The sequence below is a fragment of the Aethalodelphis obliquidens genome, unplaced genomic scaffold, assembly GCF_003676395.1.
Source record: "Aethalodelphis obliquidens isolate GAN/ISIS:26980383/991018 unplaced genomic scaffold, ASM367639v1 scaffold105, whole genome shotgun sequence".
Classification (NCBI taxonomy): domain Eukaryota; kingdom Metazoa; phylum Chordata; class Mammalia; order Artiodactyla; family Delphinidae; genus Aethalodelphis; species Aethalodelphis obliquidens.
Window position 1 is genome coordinate 2,004,864 of NW_020838049.1, and position 15,322 is coordinate 2,020,185.

At 36.8% G+C, this 15,322-nt stretch overlaps 1 protein-coding gene and 1 pseudogene across 4 annotated transcripts in view; one reads left to right on the forward strand and one right to left on the reverse strand.

The window, feature by feature from the left end:
* The window catches only part of USP8 (ubiquitin specific peptidase 8), a 101,076-nt gene that overhangs the window by 79,205 nt on the left and 6,549 nt on the right, over nt 1-15,322 (forward strand). For all 3 annotated transcript variants that reach the window (XM_027096657.1, XM_027096655.1, XM_027096656.1), the window contains 6 exons: nt 408-992; nt 10,003-10,080; nt 10,491-10,753; nt 12,504-12,716; nt 13,739-13,949; nt 14,857-15,093. In XM_027096657.1, the coding sequence (XP_026952458.1) occupies nt 408-992; nt 10,003-10,080; nt 10,491-10,753; nt 12,504-12,716; nt 13,739-13,949; nt 14,857-15,093 (1,587 nt within the window). The remainder of the gene's footprint in view (nt 1-407; nt 993-10,002; nt 10,081-10,490; nt 10,754-12,503; nt 12,717-13,738; nt 13,950-14,856; nt 15,094-15,322) is intronic.
* Nucleotides 4,620-5,357, reverse strand: LOC113614817 (ATP synthase F(0) complex subunit C2, mitochondrial pseudogene; annotated as a pseudogene). Its single transcript, XR_003430738.1, has one exon. The product of XR_003430738.1 is annotated as an ATP synthase F(0) complex subunit C2, mitochondrial pseudogene (transcript).

A 15,322-nucleotide genomic window follows, 5' to 3' on the forward strand; every position in this document is an offset into this window, starting at 1 on the left:
ATTTGCATAGTGGTCACACCCATGTGTTTGTGGGGCGAAATCATGAATTCTGTTTTGTCCGTTTTAGGTTTGTGGTATATGTGAGACACTCACATGAAGATATTGAGTAGGCAGTTGGTTATGTAGAAATGGAACATTAGGTATGCCCAGGTCTGGGTTTTATGTTTTAGAGTGAACTCTTCATGTACAGAACATATCAGTGTATTGAAAGTGTGGAATCAAGAGGACGTAAGTGCCAAGTGCCTTCTGAGAAATCTTGACATTGGATAATTTACAAGTAGATGTTTTGGTAGATGTTGTCTCCACACAGTGATGGTTCTTTTATCACAACTTGATATCAAGAACTGAGGTTACCATGTTCCTGGATTTTGACAAAAGTATGTTTTTCTCTGTTTTTGTTGATATAGATTGATCGTACTAAAAAACCGGCAGTCAAATTGCCTGAAGATCATAGAATAAAATCTGAAATTACAGATCATGAGCAACAGTCTCCTCAGAATGGAAAAGTTGTTCCTGATCGGTCCACAAAACCGGTATTTCCCCTTCCAACTGCCATGTTAACAGATGAAGAAAAAGCTCGTATTCATGCAGAAACTGCTCTTCTAATGGAGAAAAACAAACAAGAAAAAGAACTTAGAGAAAGGCAGCAAGAGGAACAGAAAGAGAAACTGAGGAAAGAAGAAGAAGAACAAAAAGACAGGAAGAAACAAGAAGCTGAAGAAAATGAAATCACAGAGAAGGAACAAAAAGCAAAAGAACAAATGGAAAAGAAAGAAAGTGAACAGGCCAAGAAAGAAGATAAAGAAACCTCAGCAAAGAAGGGCAGAGAAATAACAGGAGTAAAAAGACAAAGTAAAAGTGAACATGAAACTACTGATGCTAAGAAATCTGTGGAAGATAGGGGGAAAAGGTGTCCAACCCCAGAAGTGCAGAAAAAGTCAACAGGAGATGTGCCCCATGCCTCTGTGGCAGGAGATTCCAGTTCAGGCAAGGTAAGCAGAAACAAACAGTACAAGTTGCCAACTAAGTGTAATAAAATGTATATAAATAAATTAAAAAATGTATATAAAAAGATGACACCAGTAGCATTCCATAAACAGGGCAGGCATTTTAAGTAATTTTCTTAGGAGATGATAGATTTGTACTGATCCACCTACATTTGCTTACCTACTGTTATTTGATTGGTTGGGAATGGAATTGCTTTTTGTGTCTATGAAATGCAACATATTTTCGATAATTGAGATAAATAGCTACGTTCTTCATTTTATTTTACTAAATTTATTTATTTATTTTTGGCTGCATTGGGTCTTCGTTGCTGCGCATGGGCTTTTCTCTAGTTGCAGCGAGCAGGGGCTACTCTTTGTTGCAGTGCTCGGGCTTCTCATTGTGGTGGCTTCTCTTGTTGCGAAGCATGGGCTCTAGGTGCAAGGGCTTCAGTAGTTGTGGCGCATGGGCTCGGTAGTTGTGGCTCACGGGCTGTAGAGCACAGGCTCAGCAGTTGTGGCGCATGGGCTAAGTTGCTCCACGGCATGTGGAATCTTCCCAGACCAGGGCTTAAACCCATGTCCCTTGCATTGGCAGGCAGATTCTTAACCACTGCACCACCAGGGAAGTTCTACATTCTTTATTTTTATTCTTGATGTATGATCATCAAAAGACTAGAATGAAATATAATACGATCTCCGAATGGAGGAATTTGCTGCCAAATATTTATATAATGAAGTTTGTCTCTGCTTAGAATATGTCCAAAATCAGTGACATCTGAATGAACCAACATTTATCTTTGTGTATAATGTTTTTTTTGTCAGGTCTATGTCATTTTGTTTGTTGATTCATGTAGTCAATAATCTTTGCAATAACCCCATTAATGTTGCCTTTTTCTGCCCTTGGCTATTCCCCAACATTGATTTTCAAAATTTTGGAGGAGATTTTTTTTTTTTCTTTTTTCTTTTTGGCTTCCCCGTGCAGCTTTCAGGATCTCAGTTCCCAGACCAGAGATTGAACCTGGCCACAGCAGTGAAAGCACCAGATCCTAACCACTAGACCACCAGGGAAGTCCCCTGGAGATTTTTTTTTAACCTAATAATATCATGTATGCTTTTCATGGGCTTCTTTTTTGCCTTTTTGTTTTATTTTGTTGCTCTTGTTGTTGTCTTACGCAATTAACAATGCCTTTCCCTTTTGAACACTAAACTAAATAAGTGTTTTGGGTTTTTTTAATCCTACTTTATTTTTTTCCTTCTAGTTATATTGAGATATTAATGACATACAGCACTGTATAAGTTTAAGATGTACAGCATAATGATTTGACTTACATACATCATGAAATAATTATCACAGTAAATTTAATGAATACCCATCATCTCATAGAGATACAAAATTAAAGAAACAGTAAAAAAAAAAATTGTGTGATAAGAACTCTTAGGATTTACTTACTTAACATCTTTCATATGTAATGTACAGCAGTGTTGAGTATATTTGTCATGTCGTACATTACATCCCCAGTACTTACTTACCTTATAACTGGAAGTTTGTACCTTACAATTACCTTCATCCAGTTCCCCCTACTCCCACCTCCGATAAACACAAATCTGATCTTTTTTCCTATGTGTTTGTTTGTTTTTGAAGTATAAATGATTTATAACGCTGTTAGTTCCTGTTACACAACATAGCAATTTGGTATTTCTATACGTTTCAAAATGATCACCGTAATAAGTCTAGTTACGATATGTCACCATACAAGGATACATAGCTATTGACTATATTCCCCACACTGTATATATTTCATCCCTGTGACATTTATTTTGCAACTGAAAGTTACCTCTTAATCTCCCTCACCTATTTCTTTCCTCCCCACACTGTCCTCCCCTATGGCAACCACCTGTTTGTTCTCTGTATCTATAACTGTTTCTGTTTTATGTTTGTTCATTTGTTTTTTAGCTTCTACATGTAAGCGAAATCATATAATATTTTATCTTTTTTGGGGCTGACTTATTTCACTTAGCATACTACCCTCTAGGTCCATCCATGTTGTCACAAGTGGCAAGATTTCATTCTTTTTTTTTTTTTTAATGGCTGACTAATGGGCACCTGGGTTGCTTCCATATCTTGGCTATTATAAATAATGCTGCAATGAATATAGGGGTACATATATCTTTTCTAATTACTGGTTTTGGTTTCTTTGGATAAATAACCAGGAGTGGAATTGCTGGATCATATGGTAGTTCTATTTTTCAGTTTTTAAGGAATCTTCATACTGTTTTTCATAGCGACTGTACCAATTTACATTCCCACCAACAGTGTTGTAGTAAGGCTCCTTTTTCTCCACGTTCTCGCCAATACTTGCTATTTGTGGTCTTTTTGATAATAGCCATTTTGACAGGTGTGAGGTAATATCTCATTGTGGTTTTGATTTGCATTTCCCTGATGACTGGTGATGTTGAGCATCTTTTCATGTGCCTGTTGGCCATCTGTATGTGTTCTTCAGAAAAATGTCTATTCAGATCCTCTGCCCATTTTTAAATCAGGTTTTTTGTTTCTTTGATGTTGAGCTGTCTGAGTTCTTTGTATAATTTGGATATTAACCCCTTATCAGATATTATCATTTGCAAGTATCTTCTCCCATTCAGTAGGTGGCCTTTTCATTTTGTTGTTAGTTTCCTTCTCTGTGCAAAAGCTTTTTAATTTGATCTAGTCAAAATTTGTTTATTTTTGCTTTTGTTTCCTTTGCCTGAGGAGACATATGCAAAAAAATATTACTAAGACCAATGTCAAAGAGTGTTCTGCCTGTGTTTTCTTCTAGAAGTTTTATGGTTTCAGGTCTTACATTTAAGTCTTTAATCCATCTTGAATTTATTTTTGTGCATGTTATAGGAGAATAGTCTAGTTTGATTCTTCTGCATGTAGCTGTCCAGTTTTTCCAACACCATTTTTGTTTTGTTTTTTGGGTTTCTTTTGTTTGTTTTACATCTTCTCTCTTGGTTTTTTTGTTTGTTTCTTTGGTTTTGGTTTTGTTTTTTGGGGGGCTGCTTCACACAGCTTTCGGGATCTTAGTTCCCCGACCAGGGATTGCACCCAGGGCCACTGCAGTGAAAGCGTGGAGTCCTGACCATTGGACCACCAGGGAACTCCTGGCTTATTTTTAATATTAATAAAATGTCAGTGCTCTTTGAATGCTGAACTTTATAATGCATACATACTTTGAATTATTTCGTCCAATAAAAAGAAGTGTGGAAAAAAATTACTTGCTTCCTTATGTATCTCAAAGACCTGATCCATCAACAACACCATTTATTGAAGAGGTTATCTTTTCCCCATTGTATATTCTTCCTCCCTTGTCATAGATTAATTTGACCATGTAAGTGTGGGTTCATTTCTGGCCTCTCTGTTCTGTTCCATTGATCTGTGTGGCTGTTTTTGTGCCAGTACCATACTGGTTTGATGACTGTAGGTTTGTAGTTGAAGTCAGGGAGCATGATTCGTCCAGTTCTGTTCTTTCCTAAGATTGCTTTGGCTATTTGGGGTCTTCTGTGTTTCTGTAAACATTTTAGATTATTTGTTCTAGTTCTGTGGAAAATGCCATTGGTGTCTTTTTTGTTTTGTTTTTATCTTTTTTCTTATTAATACAGTATTTATTTGTCTTCCTTCTGTCAAACCGTGAGCCAACCCCTTTCCCCAGGCTGCCTGGGGTGGTACAGGAAAAGGAACATACAGGGCAGACAAGACACGGGAGAAAGAACTATGGGAGGTAGAAACAGCCCCTTCACATGGTGAAGAGGATGAGAAAGGCCACCATCAGGCAAAAGAGTCCCATGGCTTCCAAGAGGCAAAGCCCAGAATGGTGTAGGAGAAGAGCTGTTGCTTCAGAGAAGGGTTCCTGGCATAACCAATGATGAGGCTCCCAAACACAGTCCCAATTCCAGCCCCAGAGCCAGCCACCCCTACTGTGGCAGCCCCAGCTCCAGTGAACTTGGCTGCTGTGTCAGTGTCCCTCGAAATGGCACTGGTTTGGAAGCAGCGACTAGGAATAAGTGAGGTGGTCAGGGGACTCGGGGTTGCCAAGCTGCTGTGGCTCTCATCTGTCAGCATCTCCAGTTGTTTCAGCACCACTGCAGACAGTGATCGGCTCATTAGTGGAGAGGTTCTCCTGATCAAGGAGGGGATGGAAATGAACTTGGCACACGTGTACATTTTCAGGGGCTGAAGGGCCATGGCAGGAGAGCTGCTCCCAGTGCAGAGAAGACAATAGAGAGCACCATTGGTGTTTTGATAGAGATTTCATTGAATCTGTAGATTGCCTTGGGTAGAATGGACATTTTAACAATATTAATTCTTCCAATCCATGAACACAGTATTATCTTTTCATCTGTTTGGGGCATCCTCAATTATCTTTCATCAGTGTCTTACAGTTTTCCAAGTACAGGTCTTTTACCTCCTTAGTTAGATTTATTCCTATATATTTTATTCTTTTTTAATATTTATTTATTTTCTTTATTTAAAAAAATTTTTTTTTGGCTGCATCAGGTATTAGTTGTAGCATGTGGGATCTCTCGTTGCAGCGCAGGCTTTTTGTTGTGGTGTGGGCTTCTTCTCTCTAGTTATGGCATGTGGGCTCCAGGGCATGAGGGCTCTGTAGTTGTGGTGTGTGGGCTCCAGAGCACATGGGCTCTGTAGTTTGTGCCATGCGGGCTCTCTCGTTGAGGTGTGTGAGCTCAGTAGTTGTGACACGCAGGCTTAGTTGCCCTGCGGCACGTGGGATCTTAGTTCCCCGACCAGGGATCGAACCCACATCCCCTGCATTGGAAGGTGGATTCTTTATCACTGGACCACCAGGGAAGTCCCTATTTTATTCTTTTTGATGCAATTGTAAATGGGATTGTTTTCTTAATTTCTTTCTGGTAGTTCATTATTAGTGTATACAAATGCAACAGATTTCTGTATATGAGTTTTGTATACTGCAACTTTACCAAATTCATTGATGAGCTCTAGTAGTTTTTTGGTGGCATCTTCAGGATTTTCTATGTATAGTATGATGTCATCTTCTAACAAATAAGTTTTTATAATAGTAAGAACAGCTATAGCCCTTTTTACATTTCATATAAATGGAAATATATTTTTGGTAGTGTGAAAATGAATTCTAATTGGAGGTGAAATACTGTCTTTATTGAACATCAATTTCTATACTTCTCAAGCAGCAGTTTATGCATATACCAAAATTAACAATTCATATTAGTGCCACATTTATCCACTGAACACTTAACCTAGTAACTTTAATTATCAAAGATGTAGGTCCCATGCAAAAGCCTTCTAAACATCCAAAGTTAGGAAAATGAAGCTCATGTTCTAAAATTCTCTAACTTTATTCATAGAAGAATCAGAACTTAGGAGCTCTTACCATTTAAATATTATTCATTGTGTAGCTAGTATATGCCAGGTATTTCTACTATTGATACATAATCTTACTTATTCCTCCTAATGATAACTCTATGAGGAATTCAATTTACAGATGAAATTGAAGCTTAGAGGTTAAGTAAGTTGCCTGTGAATCACATATGCAGTTAAATTCCAAAGCCACCTTCTATCCAGAGGCAGGTAGTCTTAAGAACTTAAAGCATTTGTATTTCTGGGGTCACTTAGTATAGGTGCCAAATATGCATACAAGTCTAAATAGCCCTGAGATGATCACATGTAGTTTTTTAATGTTTCCTATAATGTAACACAAGGAAAAGTTAAGATTGCATTCATTGTATGATCCTTTTAAAAGTAGGCAAAATGTGTGATTTATTCTGGAATAAATTTTGTTTAAGTTATCACACTTTTAAGTTTTTACTTTACTGTAGTTATTTTTAAAATCTATAAGATTAAAGAGAATTTCTTAAAGCATCTATGAGAAGTTCTAAGAGGATATAAAATAAATTTTATATCACTCCTGAATATTGCTCTGTATGAAATTCTATAATCGCTTCATTCTGTTTAATACGTTAATGATTTTAAATCACTACCACTTTCAAGGTAGCCAAAATCATAAGAGATTTAAATAAAAGGATATTGTTCACAAGAGGCCATGGTGTGTGTACACTAATGACCTAACATCCTATATTTGGCCATGTATTATGAATCAGTGTGTCATAATCCACTGTGATTGACATCTCTTCCCCACCACTGATTCATCAAAGTTTCTTAGTTCTTTACCTTTGGAGTTAGGAAATCCCACATGGGCCCCACCACCTTTAATTTTAAGTGTCTAATTTGACAGTAAAATCAAATAAACTTTTCAGAGCCTCATTTTTTTTTCTCTCTTTTTACATTTGCAGTCTGATGGATTTGCTTGTATTAGCTAGTGATAGGTAGGTTTTTGTTGGGGAAAAGTTAAAGTTTTGTTTCACTTCTGATTTTAATAATTTTATAGCCTGTTAAGATTAAAGGACAACCAGAAAGTGGAATTCTAAAGACTGGAACTTTTAGAGAGAATACAGAAGGCACTGAAAGAAATAAAGTAAGCAACAGTTCATTGGATAGGAAAAGAAAACATGGATTATAACCATGTGGTTATCTCTACCATATCATCCTCCTCCATCTTAAGATCTTCTCTCTGAGGGTATCTTTGCTATCTTTGGTAGCATTTTTTGCTTGTTTTTGCATGATGGGTCCACTCATATGCTAAAGGGAATAGATCCTTATCTTCCTATTTAAAGTATGATGATATGTTCTATTCATTTTATGAAATTAAAAGATACTTAGGCCTTATTGTATGATCTAGCAATTCTACTTCTGGTTATATACCCAAAAGAATTGAAAGCAGACCCTCAAAGAGAAACTTATACACCCATATTCATAGAGTATTATTCATAATGGCCAAAGGATGGAAGTAACTCAAGTATACACTGATAGATGAATCTATAAAAAATGTGGTATGTACATATAATGGAATATTATTCAGCTTTTAAAAAAGAAATTCTGACATGGATGAACCTTGATGACATTACGCTAAGTGAAATAAACCAGTCACAAGAGGACAAATGTTCTTTGATTCCATTTATATAGGGTACCTAGAATGGTTAAATTCATAGAGACAGGAAGTAGAGTGGTGGTTGCCAGGGACCTAGGGGTTGGGAGAAGTTCGGAGTTGTTTAAATGGGTACAGAGTTTTAGTTTTGCAAGATGAAGAGAGTTCTGGAGAGTGGTTGCACAACAGTGTGAATATACTTAATGCCACTTACCTATACACTTAAAAATGTTCAAGATGGTAAATGTTATATTTCATCACAATTTTTAAAATATTTAGGCCTTTTATAAGATGTCTTTGCCTTTGTTTTTATTTAAGAGTTTTCCTGACGTATAATTTGAATACCATAAAAGTAATCCATTTTTAATGTACAGTTCAGTGATTTCAGTTCAGAGTTGTGAAACAGTTTTAATGCAATCCAATTTTAGGACATTTCCATCACCCCAAAAAGATCTCTGTGCCCAGCTATAGTCACTCCCCATTCCAGGCACCATGAATCTAATCTTTGTCTCCACAGATTTGCCTCTTCTAGGCATTTCATACAAATAATATATGTATAGTCTTTTGTATATTTCTTTCACCTACCGTAATTTTTTGACATTCATCTATATTGTACCACGTATCAGTAGTTTATTCCTTTTGTTGCTGAGTAGTATTCCATTTTATGGATATACCACATTTGATGGACATTGGATTGCTTCTGCTTTGGGGCTGTTATCAATAATGCTGCTATTAACATTTGCATCTAAGTGTCTTTGTATGGAAATGTATTTTCATTTCTTTTGTGTTGACACCTAGAAGTGAAATTGTCTTTGTGTTTCTATTTTTTTTTTGTTTTGGGAGTTTATTTTGATGAAGTCCAATTTATTATTTTTTCTTTTCTTCTTTTATAAATTTATTTTTTTCTCTTTGGCTGCATTGGGTCTTCGTTGCTGTGCACGGGCTTTCTCGAGTTGCAGAGAGCAGGGGCTACTCTTCATTGTGGTGGGCGGGCTTCTCATTGAAGTGGCTTCTCTTGTTGCAGAGCACAGGCTCTAGGGCACGCAGGCTTCAGTAGTTGTGGCACAAGGACTCAGTAGTTGTGGCTCACGGGCTCTAGAGCTCAGGCTCAATAGTTGTGGCACACAAGCTTAGTTGCTCTGCAACATGTGGGATCTTCCCGGACCAGGGCTCGAATCTGTGTCCCCTGCGTTGGCAGGTGGATTCTTAACCACTGTGCCACCAGGGAAGCCTGTGTTTGTTTTTTTAGAGAAACTTTTAAAAGTCAGTGTTATTATAGGCTTGTGCACACACACTCCTTCCCCTTGCTGTGATAATTTTAGGACTTTAAAAAAACATATATAAATGGAATATTACTCAGCCATAAAAAGAAATGAAATCGAGTTATTTGTCGTGAGGTGGATGGACCTAGAGTCTGTCATACGGAGTGAAGTAAGTCAGAAAGAGAAAAGCAAATACTGTAATCTAATGCATATATATGGAATCTAAAAAAAGAAAAAATGGTACTGATGAACCTAGTTGCAGGGCAGGAATAAAGAGGTAGACATAGAGAATGGACTTGAGGACTTGGGGTGGGAGGGGGAAGCTGGGGCGAAGTGAAAGTAGCATCGACATATATACACTACCAAATATGTAAAATAGTTGGGTGGTGGGAAGCAGCAATATAGCACAGGGAGATTGGCTTGGTGCTTTGGGATGACCTAGAGGGGTGGGATAGGGAGAATGGGAGGGGGGATATGGGGACATGTATACATATGGCTGATTCGCTTTGTTGTGCAACAGAAACTAACACAGTATTGTGAAGCAATTATACTCCAATAAAGATCTATTTAAAAAAAGAAAGAAAACATGTATAGTTCTTCATCTTTGAACTTGTTTTAAAAAATATTAAGGGCAGCAACACAAGGCTTTTTGGTTCTTTGGTACAAGTAGCTTAAGTTTGTATATGGCAAAATGTAATTTAAAAATCTTTTACTTTTTTGTTTTTTTTTCTTTAGTCTCGAGAGCCTTTGACAAGAGCACGAAGTGAAGAAATGGGGAGGATCGTACCAGGACTGCCTTCAGGCTGGGCCAAGGTAAAATTCAAAATTAGCACAGAAATAAATTACATGGTCACTGTTTTTTTAAAAACCAAAACATGTATTTGTTTATTCTGCATCTTCTCTAATGCAGAGTGGATTCTGTTTCTTCATTATAAAGGACATAACTCATTTCCCTAATTACAGCAGGGTTAGATTTTTCAGTATCCAATCTGGGATGATGGCTACAGTATATGAACATCCTGGCATTTGTCATTGAGAAACAGTTGTATCACTTTAAAACCTAAAGTTGTTTGAAAGTTTAATTATAGAAGTGATTATCACCATTTTATTCAAATAATTTTAATCCAGAAGTAAATTCATCAGTGAAATACTTTTGAGTGATATTTTTGTTGTTGTTCTCTCGATGTTCATCATTTTCTGACCTTTGTTTTTCCCCATGTAAGTTTCTTGACCCTATCACTGGAACTTTTCGTTACTATCATTCGCCCACCAACACTGTTCATATGTATCCACCGGAAATGGCTCCTTCATCAGCACCTCCTTCCACCCCTCCAACTCATAAAGCCAAGCCACAGATTCCTGCCGAGCGGGATAGAGAACCGTCCAAGCTGAAGCGCTCCTACTCCTCCCCAGATATAACCCAAGCCATTCAAGAGGAAGAGAAGAGGAGACCAGCAGTAACTCCAACAGTTAATCGGGAAACCAAGTAAGTTTATCCTGACTCCTAGAAACGAATCATCTGCTGTATTTGAAAACTTTTACTCTAAGCATATCAGTTTATTAACATCAGGGCGTCAGAAAATTCTGTGGATGGCTGTCCCAGCCTTTATTTACTAAAGAGGAAAAAAGAAATAAATGGATTAAATGTCCTTGGTTTTTCTCCCAAGTGCTAACTTAAATATATCACAGAGGATTATCATATGTAATCATGTAGATATAAAAGTATACACCTTGTTAAGTTTTAAGGCAGTGTGCCATAGACTGCTTAGATGTGTTGTATAAACTTCCTGTGATCCCTAAATCTCCTTTTGAGGACCATAATTTATGGAATTATTGAGTATGTCTTGTTGCAGCTCTTAAATTCCAAACTTTTTTTTTTTTAACTCAGCCAGTAATGTGGGAGTAAACTTACATAGTATTAAAGTAATGAGCATTATAGTGTGTATCAGCTTCTATTTACCACTTCTGATCATTACTTTTGGGGGATGTAGGATAGATGGAAGTGAAAATAAATGGATTTTTCTATTTATTAAATACAATCTCTTAATTGCTAAGGAATTCTAACTAGGCTGTCTTTTTGGCCTCTTCAGAATCACCTCCGCAAAAAGTAGTTAATATATTTTCCTCATGAGAACCTTCCCTGCCAGGTAGGACTTACCTGGAGGAGATTTTGTAAAATTGGTAAATCTAGTTATAGATTTTAGGGCTCACTATTAAAGCTGGTGAGGTGTAATTCCTTCTTGAATTATCATTCTTATGAAAGTTTGTTAATTTGACAGTTTTAAAAACTACAGCATATGCAGTTCATGTATTTTTTTATCTGTGTTGAACAGAGAAATAGCACATGAGTGCATACACCTGAGCCATGTGTAAAGAAAAGGTGGTTGAAATATAATCTGTTCTCAGTATTCCTTTCAGAGGTGGAAATATACTTAGGATCAATAATAAAAGAAAGACTTATCAATTAGGAGTTTTCTTAATGCTGTAGCAGTTCTAGAAGTTCCACATATACATCAAATACACTAAGTAACAAAAGTCTTGGAGGCATTCTCTAGTCTAGTGCTGTCCAATAGACATGTTGATAGAAATGTTCTGTATCTGTGCTGTCCAGTATGGTAGTGGCTATTTTGAATTGTGGCTAATGTAACTAAAAAGCTAAATTTTAAATTTTATCTTAAATTTATATAGCCACCTGTGGCTAGTGGCTACTACCATATTTGTCAGCACAGCTCTAGACTTTAGGTTATAGTACCCAAATAACCTCTGCCTGCTTGATAATATACTCCACAGTACCATATATATATATATACACACACATACACTTTTTTTTTTTTTTTTTTGATTCCTTGTTTGGCATTCTGGTTGAATACAACATATGGTAATGCTAAATTTCCTGGGATCATTTAAAGAAGTTTGAAAGAACCTTCTCTACTAGAAGACTCTACCTGTTCATGAGAAGCCAGAGAATCTATCTCAGGGTATCTGTAAAAAACGATGGACTCACATAAGAGGTTAAAGGTGTTTGTTTCATGGGAGGGTCACAGAATATAACCAGTGTTAACCTAGATACTAAATGTCCTGTAAAACCCATTACCTTATGAGCTAACTTAATAACTATTTGCAAGATTACTGAATACACTGGTACAGATGCTGGAGTTTACTGCCCTTTGTAGTGTGAACCTTCATCTCAGGTGCTATGCATTTTAAAGTATCTTGTACACTTTTTTCTTCCTTAGGCCAACAAGCTACCCTAAAACTGAGATCACAAGGCTTTCTGCTTCTCAGATTCGGAACCTCAATCCTGTTTTTGGAGGATCTGGACCAGCTCTCACCGGACTTCGTAATTTAGGAAATACTTGTTACATGAACTCAATACTGCAGTGCCTATGTAATACTCCACATCTGGCTGATTATTTCAACCGCAACTGTTATCAGGATGATATTAATAGGTAAAGAAATATCATACTTTTTGCAGTACAGTATTAAAAGGGTGATCTAACCACGCTTCCTTACCAGCCAGTTCCAGAGATGTCAAATTAGGAAAGAGGAAAATATTCTTAAGAACAGTGTAGAAATTGCCAGGACATGGAAGCAACCTAAGTGTCCATCGACAGATGAATGGATAAAGAAGATGTGGCACATATATACAGTGGAATATTACTCAGCCATAAAAAGAAATGAAGTTGAGTTATTTGTAGTGAGGTGGATAGACCTAGAGACTGTCATACAGAGTGAAGTAAGTCAGAAAGAGAAAAACAAATACTGTATGCTAACACATATATATGGAATCTAAAAAAAAAAATGGTTCTGAAGAACCTAGGGGTAAGACGGGAATAAAGACGCAGATGCAGAGAATGGACTTGAGGACACAGGGAGGGGGAAGGGTAAGCTGGGACGAAGTGAGAGAGCGGCATGGACATATATACACTACCAAATGTAAATAGATAGCTAGTGGAAAGCAGCAGCATAGCACAGGGAGATCAGCTCGGTGCTTTGTGACCACCTAGAGGGGTGAGATAGGTAGGGTGGGAGGGAGACGCAAGAGGGGGATATATGCATACGTATAGCTGATTCACTTTGTTATACAGCAGAAACTAACACACCATTGTAAAGCAATTATACTCCAATAAAGATGTTTAAAAAAAAAAAAAGAACAGTGTAGAGAAAAGCCTCCTCTGATTGGTAAAGGACAACAGGAAAGGAACAGTACAAGAAGGTGGAACCACACTGTCTTAAACTGGAGCCTGTTGATAAGGAATAGGAGACCGTGCAGGGCTGGCAGCCAAAAAAGCAAGTTGGAGGGGTGTAATCAAAGTAAGATTCAGATAGGTATTTGGTAATAAACCTGTGAATAAGTATTTTAGTGTAGTGTAGGGTCACATATTACAGTATTGATGTCAAGAACCCACTGTACCTTGGCTTTTTATAATTCCTGTATTGCTTTTTTGTAACTTTAATTTTATTTGCAAAGGTCAAATTTGTTGGGGCATAAAGGTGAAGTGGCGGAAGAATTTGGCATAATCATGAAAGCCCTGTGGACAGGACAGTACAGGTATATCAGTCCAAAAGACTTTAAAATCACTATTGGGAAGATCAATGACCAGTTTGCAGGATACAGCCAGCAAGATTCACAAGAACTGCTTCTGTTCCTAATGGATGGTCTCCATGAAGATCTTAATAAAGTAAGAAATTTTTCTAAGTTGCAGAGGCCCCTTAGGGTTGCTTAACATTGTACTCATTTTTATAGCAATTTAAAATTATAGTTGGTGATTGTTCGGTGCTAATTTATTGAAACCTAGTGACTCTGTACTATGGCATGGAAGTTTAAAACAAATATAACTGATAGGTCTAATATTTGAAAGGAAGTATATGCAATTTGTATTTACTTATGAAAATGTTAACAGGTTGTATTACTGCAAGAAGTTTGTAAACGTTGTAAATTTGTAAAAATAGTTGTCAGAGATGCTGTGTTTGCGACCCACATGACCAAATGATTCATGTGAAAAGTTATTACTGAGGCATCTTAGTCTGTGTACTGTGGCTTCTTTTTAGCACCAAGCTGTCCTCTTTCAGAACCTTTGGGGTCACCTTTCTTACCAGCAACCACAGACATACACAAATAGATACACACACTTATATATGTATATGTGTGTGAATATATGTATGTTGTGTGTGTCTATATGTGTATATGTGTGTGAAGGTAGGTAGGTAGGTAGGTAGGTAGATAGATAGATAGAATGTATCCATCCATGAGACTAGGACAGCAAAATAACATCTGTCTAGTTGTAGTCCTAACTCCCAGCTATATGTGGAATGTCTTTTCAAAACCAGACTTTTCAGCTCTTTAAATAAAAATTTGTTGAGCAATTGCAACAAGTTACATCCTTTTGATAAAGTGGGTTTTGGTATTTTAGGAGGTTTTCTTGGCTAGAATTTTTTTGTAGCACTTGATGAGATTAGAATTCCTTTCTGAAAAGAACAAGAAGTGTTTCTGAATCTGCAGAGTGTTTGTATTTAATATACTCTTTCAATTTTATATTTAAATGTTGACTTTGAGATATTAATATAGAGTCTAAATTTTATTTCCAGGCTGATAATCGGAAGAGACATAAAGAAGAAAATAATGATCATCTCGATGACTTTAAAGCTGCAGAACACGCTTGGCAGAAGCACAAGCAGCTCAATGAATCTATCATTGTTGCCCTTTTTCAGGGTCAATTCAAATCCACAGTACAGTGCCTCACCTGCCACAGAAAGTCTAGGACATTTGAGGCGTTCATGTATCTGTCTCTACCACTAGCATCTACAAGTAAATGTACATTACAGGTAAGTTTAGGATTGAGAGAAAATGATTTGTTGAAGAAAAATTCTGTTCATATGCACATAGAGGTGTACTTTATTCAGTAATTTATTTCTCTTGTTTGCCCCATAAACATTTTACAGGTTAAAACTTAAACAAAAATTTTGTTTTAATTAGGCCTCTGTAGATTAGGAAAAAACCAGCATTTTTAAAAAGAAATTTTCCTTTTTAAAAGATATTTTCCTATAAAATATT